The sequence below is a fragment of the Erythrolamprus reginae genome, chromosome 8 (assembly GCF_031021105.1).
Source record: "Erythrolamprus reginae isolate rEryReg1 chromosome 8, rEryReg1.hap1, whole genome shotgun sequence".
In the NCBI taxonomy this organism is placed as follows: domain Eukaryota; kingdom Metazoa; phylum Chordata; class Lepidosauria; order Squamata; family Dipsadidae; genus Erythrolamprus; species Erythrolamprus reginae.
The window spans coordinates 7,967,269-7,985,131 of record NC_091957.1 but is presented as its reverse complement, the minus strand read 5'-3'; the positions used below and the strand labels follow the sequence as shown (position 1 = coordinate 7,985,131).

Genomic DNA, 17,863 nt, shown 5'->3' with positions numbered 1-17,863 from the left:
CACAACTGTTTTTTGTCTTCGTCCCAAAGCAGCATGTAGCCAGCCTTGTGTTTTTCGACAGACAGGTCGAATCAGTTTCCGTTTCATGGTTCAATTTCTTGGCAGTTGCTTTGTTTTTGAAATGAGCAGCCAAACGGGGTTCTTGTGACCATTTTTGGATTTTCGGTTGGCCCTCAAAGAGCTCAGCCCACTCTGTGCTGGTGACTTAAAGCTCACCAGCCCAGGGATAGGCAAAGTTGGCTCTTCTGTGACTTGTGGACTTCAACTCCCAGAATTCCTGAGCCAGTCGTGCTAGCTCAGAAATTCTGGGAGTTGAAGTCCAACTGTCATAGAAGAGCCAACTTTGCCTACCCCTGTACCAATCCAATTAATACACAATGACATCCAGGGGATGGATCAGAGCAGTGGTTCTCAATCTGGGGGTCAGGACCCCTTTGCAGGTTGAATGACCGTTTCACAGGGGTCACCTAAGACCCTGGGAAAAGACAAATTTCCCATGGTGTTAGGAACTAAAGCTTCTATTCTGACGCCCTGGCACATATTTTTTACAATCCGACCAATCAGTTGTTTACAGTGGGGGTGTCCCTCTGACCTTCCTGCCAATCAGCTAAGAGCTCTGTTCAGAGAATTGGCGCTCGACACATGGTTGGGGATCACCACAACATGAGGAACTGTATTAAGGGGTCACGGCATTAGAAAGGTTGAGAACCACTGGACTATTATCTCACCTTGCTTCTGATCTTTCCCCCAACTAACTTCAGATTGTGCCCCCTTGTTCTTGTGTTCACTTTCCTATTAAAAACACTTCTCTCCTGAACCTTATTTAACCCTTGAACATATTTAAATGTTTCAATTGTGTGTCCCCCTTTACCTTCTGTCCTCCAGACTATACAGATTGAGTTCATTCAGTCTTTCCTGGTACGTTTTCTACTTAAAACCGTCCAAATCCTGGAAAGATTTATCAGAAAGGATTTTTTTTCCCCAAATCAACCAAAGAAATGGATTTGCAGTTATTGAAAGAAGCATGAATCAGAAAAGGGCTGTGTGTAGCAATGCTTCAACCTTCATGTGTCCCTCTGGTCTTCCTCAACGTTAATAATAATAACGACAGAGTTGGAAGGGACCTTGGAGGTCTTCTAGTCCAACCCCCTGCTTAGGCAGGAACCCCTACACCACTTAGAAACATAGAAGACTGACGACAGAAAAAGACCTCATGGTCCATCTAGTCTGCCCTTATACTATTTCCTGTATTTTATCTTACAATGGATATATGTTTATCCCAGGCATGTTTAAATTCAGTTACTGTGGATTTACCAACCACGTCTGCTGGAAGTTTGTTCCAAGCATCTACTACTCTTTCAGTCAAATAATATTTTCTCATGTTGCCTTTGATCTTTCCCCCAACTAACTTCAGATTGTGTCCCCTTGTTCTTGTGTTCACTTTCCTATTAAAAACACTTCCCTCCTGAACCTTATTTAACCCTTTAACATATTTAAATGTTTCAATCATGTCCCCCCTTTTTCTTCTGCCCTCCAGACTATACAGATTGAGTTCATTAAGTCTTTCCTGATACATTTTATACTTAAGACCTTCCACCATTCTTGTAGCCCGTCTTTGGACCCGTTCAACATCTTATCCAACATCTTCTAAAAACTTCCAGTGTTGGAGCATTCACAACTTCTGGAGGCAAGCTGTTCCACGGATTAATTGTTCAAAATGGCTTGATCCACCAGGATGAAGCCAGGATGATGGGTGGTCAGCTTGGGTTGGAAGGAGCTTTGAGGTGCTTGCTACTCTCAGAGCTGGGTTGTTTTCATGCAGACGTTTCACTACCCAGACTAGGTAACATCATCAGCGCCAGAAGGGGGTAGAGAGATTGGGAACAAGCCCCACTCTCTTCTAGCACTGATTATGTTACCCGGTTGGGTCATGAAACGCCTGCGAGAAAACAACTCGGCTTAGAATGCAGAAAAGACCCCACAGTCTTCCTCCTCCTCCTCTTCCATTCCACACAACCCACCCTCGTCTTTGGCCCTGATGATGTTACATGGATGGGTCATGAAACGCCTGCTAGAAAAACCACCACCTCATTTCAACCCTGAGCTACAAACATTCTCCTTTATTGGAAAGAGAAAGTCAGAAACCACTGAGTTGGATGGGACCTTGGTGGTCTTCTAGCCCAACCCCTGCTTAGGCAAAAAACTCTACACCACTTCGGGCAAATGATTATGCAACATCTTCTTAAAAACCTCCAGTATTGGATCATCCACAACTTCTGGAGGCAAGTTGTTCCACTGGTTAAATGTTCTGACTGTTAGGAAATTTCTCCTGAGTTCTAAATTGTTTACCTCCTCCATTCATTTCCACCCACTGATCCTTGTCCTGCCCTCAGGTGCTTTGGAGAACAGATTGACTCCTTTCTTGGGTGGACATTATCTAAAACCTGAGTGGTGTTTTTCACCCCTCTTCTTTTGGAGAGCCCTGTGATTTGATTTGATTCATTCGATTTATAAGCTGCCCAATTCTTTCCGGATTTCTGAGATCTGAGAAACACCGTCTTCCACAAGAGGCCTACAGAAATCTTCAACCCTAGGCAAACCCAAACCCAGACGCTGGTCACTCTATAGAAGACCTGTGTTGATCAAAAGGGGATCCAGTCTAGCAGGATTTTTTTCCGTAGGTGGAAAAAAAAGAAAAAAAAAAGAATTGCCATTATGATGTTGTAAGCCGCCCTGAGTCTTCAGAGAGGGGCAGCATAGAAGGACTTCTCTGGGTTCCATCAACCAGACAATGAAGCTTGGCAGAGCCTAGGGGAAGAGCCTTCTCTGTGCGGGCCCCGGCCCTCTGGAATCAACTCCCCCCAGAGATACATACTGCCCTCACCCTCCTTGCCTTCCATAAAAGTCTCACTTATGTCACCAGGCCTGGGGCCATGAGATTCTTGCCCCCTGGCCGATGAATGGACTCAGAGAGACTGAATGGGAATGACTGTTTTTTAGGGTTTTCAGTTTTAGATTATATATTTAATTAATTGGACCCGAAATGTTATGTATTATTTTTATTATATGTTGTGAGATGCCCGAGTCCTTGGAGAGGGGTGGCATAGAAGTCCAATAAATAAAGAAACAAACAAATAAATAAGTCCAAATGATAGATAGGTAGGTAGATGATAGATAGGTAGGTAGATGATAGATAGATAGATAGATAGATAGATAGATAGATAGATAGATAGATAGATAGATAGATATGGAAGATAGATATGGTAGATAGAGATAAATACTGAAGATAGGTATGTAGGTAGGTAGATAGATGATGGATGGATAGATAGATAGATAGAGATAAATACTGAAGATAGATAGGTAGGTAGGTAGATAGATGATAGATAGATGATAGATAGATAGATGATAGGTAGATAGGTAGGTAGGTAGATAAATAAATAATCCGGAATTCCAGATCACCCAGCCCCTTTGCATTATCAACGGAGGGGGGGGGCTGTTGTTGTGGGGGAATCCGTGGTTCTCCTCCAAGATACGGAAATATTTGGCTGGGGGGCCGTGGGGAAGGGAAGAGAGTCGCCTTTAGCTCCTTCTCAGGGCTGCTGGGAGGTGGGCGCCTCTGCCGTCGGTCCGATGTTTGCAAGGATGGCGGATCCAAGGAAGGGATGGCTCCACCTTTGCCAGCTCGGGAAAGGGGGGGCTTTGCAAGATCAGATTCCTCGCGGGAAGGGGGAGGGGGAAGACCCAATTCAAGTTTTGCATGTGGGGGGAGAGAAAATCTCGCAACCGCTGTAGTCTTTTTTTTTTTTTTGCAAAGGAATTTTTGCAATATTCTGAGCTTTTGGGTGGGGGTAGGAAATCCCCCCCCCTTAGAGGCGATTGCGGGGGATCAAGACGCCGTCCGAGGTAGGGGGGGGTTGCATGCCCCCCCACCGCTCCCTTCCCGCTGCCTCCCGTCTCCCCCGTTTTTCCCCCTCCGGCCAAGCAAAGCCCCCTCCCTACCTGCCGCTTTTCCTCTCTGGTAGCCGCACCAACCTTTTGTCGTTCCTCCCTCCCCCTCCTCTTCCTTCTCTCTCTCTCTCTCTTCCGTGCTTTGCGCCTGCGCAAAGAAGAGAGGATGCTACACCCCCCACCCACCCACTCTGTTCCCTCCCTTCCCGGGAAAGTCGCCTCTCGCCAGGCATGATGGGAGTTGTGGTGTTTTTCCTTCTCTATGAAAAGCCGCCCGGGATTAAGTCCTTAAAAGGATGCCAGGAGGCGGGAGGGAAGGAAGGAGAAAGTGGTTTCGCTTTTGGTTGGTCTGTTTGTTTGCGCTAAATGAATTTAGAGCTTTTAAGGCGTTGCCTGCACGGGTTTAAATCGGAAGGAAGGAAGGAAGGAAGGAAGGAAGGAAGGAAGGAAGGAAGGAAGGAAGGAAGGAAGGATATTGACCTGAAAGAAAAGGAAGAAAGGAAGGAAGAATATTGACATGAAAGAAAAGAAATAGGAAGGAAGGAGAGAAGAATATTGACATGAAATAAAAAGAAGGAAGGAAGAATATTGACATGAAAGAAAAGGAAGGAAGGAAGTTTAAGTTTAATCAGATTTGTATGCCACCCCTCTCCGCAGACATGAAAGTAAAGAAATAGGAAGGAAGGACAGAAGAATATTGACATGAAAGAAAAGGAAGGAAAGAAGGAAGGAAGAGGAGAGAGGGAGGGAGGAGAGAGGAAGTGGGAAGAAAAGAAAAAAGAGAAGGAAGATAGGAAAAAGGAAGGGAGGAGGGAGGGAGTGGGGAAGAAAAGAAAGAAGGAAGGAAAGAAATGAGGAAGGAAGGAAAAAGGAGGGAGGAGGGAGGCATGAAGAAAAGAAGAAAGAAAGGATGGAAGGAAGGAAGGAAAGGAAGGAAGGCGGGAAGGAACAGAAGCAGAAGGAAGGAAGGAAAAAGGGAGGAAGGATGGGGAAGGGAGGGAGGGGGAAGGAAAAAAAAGAAAGGAAGAGAAAGAAGAAGGAAGAAAGGAAGGAAAGAAGGAAGGAAGATTCCTTCCAAATGAAGTGACCAAATCTAAAACAAGGTGGTTCTTTTTGTGCAGATGTTTCATGACCCAACTTGGTACTCTCATCCAGGTCTAGAGATAGTAGGGGCTTAGAGGAGGAGGAAGAGGAGGAGCAAGGAGAAGGAGAACAGTGGGGTCCTTGGTGCTCCTTGAGCTTGGTGGGTCTTTTGCAGACATTTCATGACCCAACTAGGTAATGTCATCAGGGCTAGAAGGGAGTTGAGTTTGGAGTAGTGGAGTAGTAGTAGCAGAAGTAGCAGTAGTAAGGTGACAGTGGGGGCTTTAGTGTTGTCTGAGCTTGGTTCTTTCCCTGTAGACATTTCATTATCCAACTGGAGAACATCATCAGCACTAGAAGACATAGGATTTGGGGGGAGAAGGAGAAGGACAACCAACCATGTGAATGGTCCCAGTTACAATGGTGAGGCCTAAAGAAGAAGGCCTAAAGTTCCAGGGTGAGGACAGGTTCTCTTGGAGAAATCTACCTGTGTGGTTGTCAAGAGCAGACACTGATTTGATAATCAATGAAAATAAGAATTTGGTTGCAGTACTTTTCTCCTCTCCATGCCAGAAAACAAGCTCACAGCACAAATTCAGAGGGTGCCTATTTTATTTTTCCAAGCCTTTTACTTAGTGTTACTTGTAACTTTAATGTTACTTAGTAAATTACCTTTTGATGGCTACAGTTTATTGCTGCAGCTACAGTATTTCCTACTGCTGTTTATTTATCCTTAATGATACCAGATACAATGTTTTAATGCATGTCTTTGCCTGTCATTTTAACTTGATCCTTGGTTTTCCTCCCCACCCCACCCTTTGAATGTTACTTGAAACAACTTGGAGACTTAGTTTGAAAAGGAGGCCATGTAGAAATATTCGGAATAAATCAGGGGTTCACAACCTTTTCTAGGCTTCTGATATATTCTCGCACCCCTTAAAATTAAAATAATTATATGCATATACTACTGGTCGACACAAAAAAATCAGCAAAGGTAATATGCCTGTTTTATGGAGTTTGATGTGCTGAATCTAAAAATATGCTTAGTTTATCACATAAGGTTTGTGATATAGAAGCATTTTTGTTATTATGTTATTTCTACATTTTCAATGTACTGTACAGTGGTAACTCTACTTATAAACTTAGTTCGTTCCGTGACCAGGTTCTTAAGTAGAAAAGTTAGTAAGAAGAAGCAATTTTTCCCATAGGAATCAATGTAAAAGCAAATACTGTAATGGGTGTGATTGGGGAAACCACAGGGAGGGTGGAGGCCTTGTTTTCTCCTAGGAGATTCCTAGAGTGGACCTACAGAGGCTTCTCCCTGCCTTTTCTTGCCCTGTTTCCTCCCAGGAGATTCCTAGAGAGGTCCCACAGAAGCTTCTCCCTGCCTTTTCTGGCCCTGTTTCCCCCCAGGAGATTCCTAGAGAGGCCCCACGGAGGCTTCTCCCTGCCTTTTCCGGTTACAATTTCAGAGGCTCTGGTTTATAAGTAGAAAATGGTTCTTGAGAAGAGGCAAAAAAAAAGTCTTTAACACCCGGTTCTTATCTAGAAAAGTTCGTAAGTAGAGGCATTCTTAGGTAGAGGTAGCACTGTACTATATGTGGTAATTACTGTTTTCTTAATGTCACCAGTATATTTTTTAGACCTTATAATAATTATGTTGCTCTGTGGAAACTACACCTGCTACAGAAAAACTAGATAATTTTTTGAAATCAGAACAAAAAAAAATGATTCAGAAAAGTACAAGGTCAACTGCAATGATTATAAAAAATATGTTGGGTAGACCTGTGTAATTATACATAGACATTACAATTTTGCAACTTCTAAACCCACATTTTCACCACTCCCTGGAATATCATCTCGTACCCCCAGTTGGGAATACCCTGGAATAAATGGATACTTTGTAAAGTTCGGGCCCTCCTATATATTGAAACTGGAAAATAAAAATGGCACTGCTGAACTAAAATGTAGCAAATATCATTTCACTGCAGAAGCCTTGGCCGTCAAATTAAGCAAATTGGTGTCTTGCCTACAATATTACATTGTCCTCATGCCCTGTTAGGTATGTAGTATGTTATCACAGAATAACAGTTGGAAGGGACCTTGGAGGTCTTCTAGTCCAACCTCCTGCTTAGGCAGGAAACCCTACACCACTTCAGACAGATGGTTGTCCAACGTCTTAAAAACTTCCAATGTTGGAGCATTGATCCTCTTTAAGCCCATCACGTGACATTTAAGCCATCCCCCAGTCATATGATCATCAAGCCACTCCCACCTGGTCACATGGCCGGCAATCCACACCCACAAAATTAGCCACGCCCACAGTGCAGAAGTTCGGGTTTGGCGTTCGGGTTCAGGAGGACTCTGAGAAGCCCCCCGGCTGTTTCAAAAAGCGACAGATGGGCGGCGGGGCTTCTCGGCGGCGGCAGGTTCGTAAGAAGAAAAAAGTTCGTAAGAAGAGGCAAAAAATTTCTGAACCCCGGGTTTGTATCTCAGGTTGTTCGTAAGATGAGGGGTTCATATCATGAGGTACCACTGTACATTTTTTAAAAAATAAGGGACCGCCTTTGATGGGAAGGTAACACTTCTCTGTGTGACTAGGGCATTGAGTCATGCCGGCCACTTGAGCCATGGAGAAGTCTTCGGACAGCGCTGGTTCTTCAGCCTTGAAATGGAGATGAGCACCGCCCCCTAGAGTCAGGAACAAACAGCACATATGTGCAAGACCAACCTTTATACCTTTTACTTTGTTTTGTTTCTGGCATTATTCCTTTGCAAATCCACTGGAGGGCAGCATAGCTCCACAGAAATCACCTTTAAGCCATTTACAAAATGGTTTCCAGCTGAAAAAAAGGATCTTTTTTTAGTGTTCAGATGTTTTCAGGGTTAGGTTTGTGCTTAATATATATTAATTTACCACATCTGTGCTTAAGTCTTTTCAGGCTTTGGGGAGGTGTGTGTTATTATCCACATGTACTTATTGAATAGACATATTGAATAGACTTCTGCCGCATGAATCCCAGCGGCCGGTTAGGTCCCACAGAGTTGGTCTTCTCCAGGTCCCGTTGACTAAACAATGTCGTCTGGCGGGACCCAGGGGAAGAGCCTTCTCGGTGGCGGCTCTGACCCTCTGGAATCAACTCCCCCCAGAGATTAGGACTGCCCCCACCCTCCTTGCCTTTCGTAAACTCCTTAAAACAAGGTCCCCTCCAACTAAATAATAAAATAAATAACATTTACTTAATGCATAAAATCTCCATGCACCCTGCAATGATCCTTTCCTTGTTTAATTCTTTCTCCCTCTCTCCCTGCTTTGTTTCCCAATTAGAAACTACAGAGCTTGGAAACAAGAAGGAGCTCAAGTCCATGCCTTTCATCACCTACCTGTCCGGCTTGCTGACGGCCCAGATGCTCTCCGACGATCAGCTGATTTCGGGTGTGGAGATCCACTGCGAGGAAAAGGGCCGGTGCCCTTCAACTTGCCATCTTTGCCGCCGGGCGGGCAAGGAGCAGCTGAGTCCCACCCCGGTCCTGCTGGAGATCAACCACATTGTCCCATTATATATGCTCATCCAGGACAACGAAACCCGGGAGGTGAGAAGGGAGGGAGCAGAAGCTGAGCAAACAGCTGGAATAGACCACAAATGGATGGATGGATGGATGGATGGATGGATGGAGGGAGGGAGGGAGGGAGGGAGACAGACAGACAGACAGGCGAGAGGGGAGAGAGAGAGAGACAGATAATAGAAGGTAGGTAGGTAGGTAGGTAGACAGACAGACAGACAGACAGACAGATAGACAGACGAGAAAGGGGAGAGAGAGAGAGAGATAGACAGACAGACAGACAGACAGACAGACATAGACAGACGAGAAAGGGGAGAGAGAGAGAGAGAGACAGACAGACAGACAGATAGACAGACGAGAAAGGGGAGAGAGAGAGAGAGATAGACAGACAGACAGACAGACAGACGAGGAAGAGAGGGGGAGAGAGAGAGACAGACAGACAGACACACAAAAAACAAATAATAGAAGATAGGTAGGTAGGTAGGTAGGTAGGTAGGTAGATAGATAGATAGATAGATAGATAGATAGATAGATAGATAGATAGATAGATAGATAGATATAGATAGACAGACAGGCACTAAAACAGAGATAATGGGAGAGAGAGAGAGAAGTGGTAGATAGGTAGATGGTAAATGATGATGTTCATCCATCGCTTTCAAAGAGAACCTTGACATCTTTGGGGGGATGTCAAGACTTGTGAGTGGATTGATAAATAGATGTGGAAGGAAGGAAGGAGGAGGGCAGGGAGGGAGGATAGAGAGGTGGATAGATAGATGATAGGGAGGTAAGACAGATGATCAAGGAAATTGGAAGGAGGGATGCATGAAAGAAGTGGATGGATGGATGAAATAGATAGAGAAAGAGAGAGAGAAAGATGAGTGGCATAGATAGATGGTAGATAGATGATATAGATAAAAGGCGATAGAGTGAGATGGGAGGATGGAGGGAAACGAGTTCATCCTTAAGTAATTTGTTTGTTTGTTTTCTGCAAGAGAGCCACTTACTCTTCAAGCAAACAAGTGGGATGTTTAGTTAGTCACCCGTTTGTTTGAGTGTGCGAAATGGAAACATGTAACCAGCTGTTTGATGCTTAGTCAATTCACAACCTATTTTTATGGCTACAGAAAATAGAATAGGAGCTGCCTTTGCTGTGTTTTCATAAGCGAGAGTTTCCATCCCAATTTGGCTTTGCTCTCCTTGCAATGAAAGCCTAATTCTTGGCCCCAGGTACCTAGGAACATGTTTTGTTTGCAAAAAATTGGCTTCCTCCCTCTGCTTTCTCCCATTTTGCTGGTTTTCTGTCCTGCTTTAAAAGGAAGTTCTCCTTCACTGGAATAGTTCTTTTGACAGCTTTGTTGGTCCTTCTCATCTGCCCTTTAATAGCAGCGTTTCATCTGCTGAGTGAGAAGCTCTCCTATGAGGATAGAAGAAGTTAGAGATAATTCATAACAAGCATCCTGGGCCACTACACGGAAATAGGAGGAGGAGGAGTTGGAGGAAGAGGGGTTGGAGGAAGAGGAGTTGGAGGAAGAGGAGTTGGAGGAAGAGGAGGAGGAGGAAAGGAGAAGAAAAGGAGGAGGGGAAAAATACAAGGAGAAGAGGAGGAGAGAAGGAGGAGGAGGAGGAGGAGAAAAGAGAAGGAGGTGGAGAAAAGAAGGAAGAGGAGAAGAGAAGGAGAAAAGCAGAATAAGAGGGGAAGATGGAGAAGAGGAGAGAAGGAGAAGAGAAGGAGGAGGGGAAGAGAAAAGAAGGCAGAGGAGGAGGGAAGAAGGAGAAGGGGAGGAGAAGAGGAGGAAGAGAAAAGAAGGCAGAGGAGAAGAGAAGCTAAGAGGAGAGAAGAAGGAGAAAGAGAAGAGGAGGGTTGGAGAATGAAGGGGAGGAGGAGGAAGGAGAAGGCGAAGATTATTAAAGTGATTATGGAAACATCTTCCCCACTCTGCTCCACTTGGAGAGCTCTAAATAACCTGTCCAAGAAGAGTGATGTCAACAGGAGGTCAATGTTTGCCTGGGCTTCCCAGTTCTGCCCTGTGTTTCCTTTGCTTTGCATCCATAACACTCAACTCAGCATAAACCGCGCAGCTTGGCTGTCTTCTCTCCTTCTGACCTCTTCTGCGACAGCGTTGAAACATCCAGAGGTTGAACTTCAGGATCTCAAACTCTCTGGGAGTCACAACAGCTGGGCGGAATCTTAGAACAGGGGCAACACTAGAGAAACCACATCTCCCTTTTGCTGTTAAGTCAGCTCCGTGCATACAAAAACTCACAAGTAGTCACTTGCGCAAGGAGAAAATGCGCAGGTGCAGTATATGTAGTACATTGCTCAACAGTAGTAACTGTGAGAGGGATCTTGGAGTCCTGGTGGAGAACCATTTAAATAGGAGCCAGCCATGTGCAGCAGCTGCCAAAAAAGCCAACACAGTTCTAGGCTGCATCAACAGAGGGATAGAATCAAGATCACGTGAAGTGTTCATACCACTTTATAAAGCCTTGGTAAGGCCACACTTGGAATACGGCATTCAGTTTTGGTTGCCACGATGCAAAAAGGATGTTGAGACTCTAGAAAGAGCGCAGAGAAGAGTAACAAAGATGATTAAGAGATTAGATTAGATTAGATTTATTGGATTTATATGCCGCCCCTCTCCGCAAACTCGGGGCGGCTCACAACAAGGTAAAAACAATACATAATAACAAATCCAATACCCACCAATCCAATCACAATTTTAAACTAAAAAATTCATAAAAAACAACCCCAGAATATTAAAAAACACACATACAATCAATCTAACACCAAAACAACATGGGCAAGGGGGAGATATTTCAGTTCCCCCATGCCTGACGGCAGAGGTGGGTTTTAAGGAGTTTGCGAAAGGCAAGGAGGGTGGGGGCAATCCTAATCTCAGGGGGGAGCTGGTTCCAGAGGGTCGGAGCCACCACAGAGAAGGCTCTTCCCCTGGGTCCCGCCAGACGACATTGTTTAGTCGACGGGACCCGGAGAAGGCCAACTCTGTGGGACCGAACCGGTCGCTGGGATTCGTGCGGCAGAAGGCGGTCCCGGAGATATTCTGGTCCGATGCCATGAAGGGCTTTATAGGTCATAACCAACACTTTGAATTGTGACCGGAAACTGATCGGCAACCAATGCAGACTGCGGAGTGTTGGAGTGATATGGGCATACTTAGAGAAGCCCATAATTGCTCTCGCAGCTGCATTCTGCACGATCTGAAGTTTCCGAACACTTTTCAAAGGTAGCCCCATGTAGAGAGTGTTACAGTAGTTGAGCCTCGAGGTGATGAGGGCATGAGTGACTGTGAGCAATGACTCCCGGTCCAAGTAGGGCCGCAACTGGCGCACCAGGCGAACCTGGGCAAACGCCCCCCCCCCCCCTAAAACATATGAAGAACGGCTGCAGGAACTGGGCATGGCTAGACCAGGGGAGACTTGATTGTCAATCAGTGTCACTTCCTAACTGGACAGTTTGATTTCACAGAAGTTTGATTTACTTGGCGTTATATTGTGTTTTTTAAGCGTTCCCTTTATTTTTCTTTTTGAGCAGTGTATATATGTATGAAGAAATACCATAAAAAGAAAGTTTAAACAAAGCGAAAATAAAACGGAATGATGAAACATCCAAGGGGGAGCCCCCCACACACATCAAGAGGTTTTATCAAAAGACAATTTTAATTTCAATTTCAAATCGCTGCGAAGAGAACGGCTCTTGAAAAACATTTTTGACATTTTTTTAAAAAATCATTGAACAAAGTTTATCCACTCCACTCCTGAGGATTTGCCCTGGAACTCTACTTTCCTTTGAAAGAATGCCTTCAAGCAAAATCCCCTTTTATCAAAATAGGAAAGAGCTGGGAGCGAAATAATAATAATAATAATAAAAAACACATCGGATTTTTTTTCTTTCTAACCCTGCTCTGAGCAATGTGTCTATAACTAAACCACAGCTTCGGAGTCTTGACATGATGTATGATTGACTTATCATAATGGAGACATCATCGTTTCCTTTGCCCCAGAAGATTTTTAAGAGCGGTGAGGTTAGAAGGTCAAAGCCCACTTAGGAGAATCGGTAAATCACGCCTTGACTATTGCAATGTGCTCTACATGGGGCTACCCTTGAAAAGCGTTTGGAGACTACAGCTGGTACAAAATGCAGCTGCGCAAATCCATTGGTAGACAATGCAGCTCGTGGAGAGTTGGAGTAATGTGGGTGTACCTTGCTACACCCACATTACTCCAAATCTCCACGAGCTGCATTGTCTATCAGTTGGTCTCCAGACATAATTCAAAGTGTTGGCTATTACCTTTAAAGCCCTACATGGTTTAGGTCAAGTCTATCTACGGGACCACCTGCTACCCCATACTTCTCAGCGGCCAATAAGGGCCAACAAGGTTGGCCTTCTCCGGTCCCGTCTGCCAAACAATGTCAGTTGGCGTGGCCGCAGGGAAGGGCCTTCTCTGTGGCAGCTCCAGCCCTTTGGAATCAACTACCTCTGGAGATCCGTACTACCCTTATCCCACTGGCCTTCTGGAAAGCTGTTCAGACCTGGCTTTTCCGACAGGTCTGGAACCATGAATGACTGAGAGTATGTATGGTTTTTTTTAAAGGGTGGGGGGTTATTACTATGTTTCACTTTTTTATTCTTGATATTGTAACTTTTCTATTTGTTTTTATTCTTGTTAGTGGCCAGAGTCCATTGGACTTGGGAAATCTTTCTAAATAAATAAATGGGATGGGATGGGAAGGGAAGGGAAGGAAGGGAAGGAAGGAAGGAAGGAAGAGGAGGAGGAGGAGGGAGGAGAGATGGAGGGAGGAAGAAAAGAAAAAAGAAAGGGAAAGAGAAGGAAAGAATGAAAGAAAGGAAGGAAGGAAAAAAGAAAGAAAGAAAGAAAGAAAGAAAGAAACCAGGTTTAGTGACCCCTCCCAAACAAACGTTTGCAAATGAACAATTTACACGCTCACCCTCACCCGAAATAAGGAGGCCCACACACCTATGATCGCTGAGAACTTAGCTGTGCCAGCTTTGTTTTGGTGTGACTGTATGGGATCCTTCTTGCCTTGGAAAGTCCCAGACCACAACTATGGGAAAATCTTCTAAGAATAACAACAACCTGATGAAGACAGAGGAGCCCTCGGCTCCTACCCTGCTTTGAACTTTCAAATCTTTCACACTAAAACATCTCAAATGTCTCCCTTGGGAGCCTTCTTTGCCTGGCCTCATACTCCCAGCCAGGTCCAGTTGTTCAAAAGTCTGAACAAAAGCAAATATTACCCCCTCCTCCCCCCAGCTCTTTCTACCTTTTCCCTTCCGTTCAGCTAACACACTACAAGCCCTCCAACCTTTTCCAAAATAACAGAACGGTGGAACAGAGTTGGAAGGGGGCCTTGGAGGTCATCTAGTCCAACCCCTTGCTCAAGCAGGAGATCCTATACCATTTCAGACAATTAGTCATCCTCTCTCTTCTTTAAAAAGCTTCCAGTGGTGGAACACGCACAGCTTCTAGAGGCAAGCTGTTCCACTGGTCAGTCATTCTCACTGTCAAGAAATTTCTCCTTGGTTCTCGGTTGATTCTCTCCTTGTTTCATTTCCACCTGTTGCTTTTTGTCCTGCCTTCAGGTGCTTTAGAGAATAGGTTGATTACCCCACTTCTTTGGGGCAGCCCCTCAAGTATTGGAAGATTGTTATCATGTCACTCCTAGGACAGATCAGATCAGATTTGAGTAGAGTAGAATATGGAATAAAATATGGAATATGGAATAAAATATGGAATATGGAATAAAATATGGAACTTGGGCATCCTCCTCGATCCACAGCTCACATTAGAGAAACACCTTTCAGCTATGGCGAGGGGGGCGTTCGCCCAGGTTCGCCTGGTGCGCCAGTTGCGGCCCTATTTGGACCGGGAGTCACTGCTCACAGTCACTCATGCCCTCATCACCTCGAGGCTCGACTACTGTAACGCTCTCTACATGGAGCTACCTTTGAAAAGTGTTTGGAAACTTCAGATCGTGCAGAATGCAGCTGCGAGAGCAATTATGGGCTTCTCTAAGTATGCCCATATTACTCCAACACTCCGCAGTCTGCATTGGTTGCCGATCAGTTTCCGGTCACAATTCAAAGTGTTGGTTATGACCTATAAAGCCCTTCATGGCACCGGACCAGAATATCTTCGGGACCGCCTTCTGCCGCACGAATCCCAGCGACCAGTTAGGTCCCACAGAGTCGGCCTTCTTCGAGTCCTGTCGACTGAACAATGTCGTCTGGCGGGACCCAGGGGAAGAGCCTTCTCTGTAGTGGCTCCGATCCTCTGGAACCAGTTCCCCCCTGAGATTAGGATTGCCCCCACCCTCCTTGCCTTTTGTAAACTCCTTAAAACTGAAACATCTCCCCCTTGCCCATGTTGTTTTGGTGTTTGATTGATTGTGTGCTTGTTTTTTTATATATATTGGGATTGTTTTATGAATTTCTTAACTTAAAATTGTAATTGGATTGGTGGGATTTGTCACTATGTACTGCTTTTTGCCATTGTTGTGAGCCGCCCGGAGTCTGCAGAGAGGGGCGGCATATAAATCCAATAAATCTAATCTAATCTAATCTAATCTAATAGGATTGGGGAGGGTAGGGTAGGGTAGGATAGGACAGGACAGGATACGTATAGAATAGAATGAAGTGGAATGGAATGGAATATAGAAGAGAAGAGAATGCAGCATGGAAGAATAGAATAGAATGGAATATGGAATATAGAATGCAGAATGGAAGAATGGAATGGAATAGAAGAGAGTTGGAAATGACTTCTAGGTTTCTTCTAGGTCTTAACTTCATAAACTCAATCTGTACAGTCTGGAGGACAGAAGGGAAAGTGGGGACATGATCGAAACATAAATATGTGAAAGGGTTAAATAAGGTTCAGGAGGGAAGTTTTTTTAATAGGAAATGAACCCAAGAACAAGGCGGCACAATCTGAGGTTATCTGGGAGAAAGATTAGAAGTAACATGAGAAAATATTATTTGACTGAAAGAGTCGTAGATGCTTGGAACAAACTTCCAGCAGACATGGTTGGTCAATCCACAGTCACTGAATTGAAACATGCCTGGGATAAACATAGATCCATCCTAAGATAAAATGCAGGAAATAGTATAAGGGCAGACTAGATGGACCAAGAGGTCTTTTTCTGCTGTCAATCTATGTTTCTATGCTTCTCTCCTCGATTAATTTCCATCCCTTGCTTCTTTTTCCTGCATTCAGGCGCTTTTGAAAACAAAGTTGACCTCCCTTTTTTGACCTCCCTTCTTTGACGTCCCTCAAATATTGGAAGACTGCCAACATGTCACCCCTAGGCCTTCCCCCCTCTCCCCAGTAGAGTGCACATACTCAATTCCTGCGTACATCGTTCTCTCTTGTATGTGTTTGACGTCAACTGTTGCTCAATAACTATAAGCAAATGGCAGGAGCATTTGAGAGCAATGGACATCTGTGTGTAACCCTCTATTAAAGGCCTGTGGTATGAATTCACTCCGACCGAGGAAGGTTGATGGATGAGTTTCAGGGATAACTTCATTTCTGAAAGGTTGATGCAAGGACCTAATTGTCCCTGCGTATCCTCAGGATCTGATTAAAGCTGAGGCCAACTTCAATGACATTAAACTTGATCAGATTAGCCTGCATGAACCCTTCTGGTCAGATTCCCCAAGGAATCGGACAAGCATCATTTGGAATTTCATCATGCGCTTTATCTGAGTTTCTGTCATTCCTTGTACAGTGGTACCTCAACCTACAAACGCTTCTACTTACGAACTTTTCTAGATAAGAAGCGGGTGTTCAAGATTTTTTTGCCTCTTCTCAAGAACCATTTTCCACTTACAAACCTGAGCCTCCGAAAGTATAACTGGAAAAGGCAGGGAGAAGACTCCGTGGGGCCCCTCTAGGAATCTCCTGGGAGGAAACAGGGCCGGAAAAGGCAGGGAGAAGACTCCGTGGGGCCCCTCTAGGAATCTCCTGGGAGGAAACAGGGCCGGGAAAGGCAGGGAGAAGCCTCCGTGGGGCCCCTCTACGAATCATGGCAATCAAATCTGAATGCAGTATTCCAAGTGTGGCCTTACAGAGGCCTTATAAAGTGGTACAAAGGTACCTCTACTTACAAACTTAATTCGTTCCGTGACCAGGTTCTTAAGTAGAAAAATGTATAGGAAGAAGCAATTTTTCCCATGGGAATAAATGTAAAAGCAAATAATGCGTGCAACTGGGGAAACCACAGGGAGGGTGGAGGCCCTGTTTCCTCCCAGGAGATTCCAAGAGAGGCCGCACGGATGCTTCTCCCTGCCTTTTCCGGCTCTGTTTACTCCCAGGAGATTTCTAGAGAGGCTTCTCCCCACCTTTTCTGACCCTATTTCCTCTCAGGAGATTCCTAGAGAGGTCCCACAGAGGTTTCTCCCTGCCTTTTCCGGCCCTGTTTCCTCCCAGGAGATTCCTAGAGAGTCCCCATGGAGGCTTCTCCCCGCCTTTTCTGGTTATAGTTTCAGAAGCTCAGGTTTTTAAGTAGAAAATGGTTCTTGAGAAGAGGCAAAAAATATTGAACACCCAGTTCTTATCTAGAAAAGTTCATAAGTAGAGGTGTTCTTAGATAAAGCTACCACTGTATTTGCACTTCAGGTGATCTTAATTCTATCCCTCTATTAATGCAGCCTAGAACTGTGTATGCTTTTTTGACAGCTGATGCACACAGCTGGCTCATATTTAAATGATTGTCCACTAGGTCTCCAAGATCCTGTAGAACTGCCCAAGTTTTGTGATTGCGTTCCTCAACTGTCCATTCGCTCCAAGCCATTGATCTGTTTTTCCTCCCTAGGCATTCAAAGGAGCCCTCATGAGCTCTTACTGGTGCTCGGGGAAAGGGGAAGTGATTGAGGACTGGTGCAGATGTGACCTTAATGCCTTTGATGAGAACGGCCTCCCCAGCTGCAGCCCACTCCCCCAGCCTGTGTGAGTATCTCTTTTCCAATTGCCTGTGATACCCCCCCCCTTTTTTACATCACTCTTTAATATCAATTGAGAAGAATAGTTGTAGGTCAGAGTTGAAGTGAGGGGTCCATGGTGCACTCTGAGCTTGGTGATTTTTTGTTTGTTTGTTTCATGACCAAACTAGGTAATATCATCAGTACTGGAAGGGGAATGAAGTTTGCAGGGAGTAGGAGGTGGAGGTGGAGGAGGTGGTGGTGGTTGTGAGGTCCTTGGGGCTCTCTGAGCTTAGTATTTTCCTTGC

General features: G+C 44.9%; 2 protein-coding genes across 3 annotated transcripts in view; one reads left to right on the top strand and one right to left on the bottom strand.

Annotated features, from left to right (window-relative positions):
- TRIM32 (tripartite motif containing 32) overlaps nucleotides 1-4,141 on the bottom strand; it is a 10,771-nt gene extending 6,630 nt beyond the window's left edge. Inside the window, exon 1 of one of the 2 annotated variants that reach the window (XM_070758738.1) lies at nucleotides 4,000-4,141. The gene's annotated coding sequence lies outside the window, so the exon portion shown is untranslated. The remainder of the gene's footprint in view (nucleotides 1-3,999) is intronic. The other variant, XM_070758739.1, reaches the window with a different exon arrangement.
- ASTN2 (astrotactin 2) overlaps nucleotides 1-17,863 on the top strand; it is a 397,091-nt gene that overhangs the window by 305,841 nt on the left and 73,387 nt on the right. The window contains 2 exon segments of the mRNA XM_070759605.1: nucleotides 8,360-8,625; nucleotides 17,450-17,583. Of these exon segments, the coding sequence (XP_070615706.1) occupies nucleotides 8,360-8,625; nucleotides 17,450-17,583 (400 nt within the window).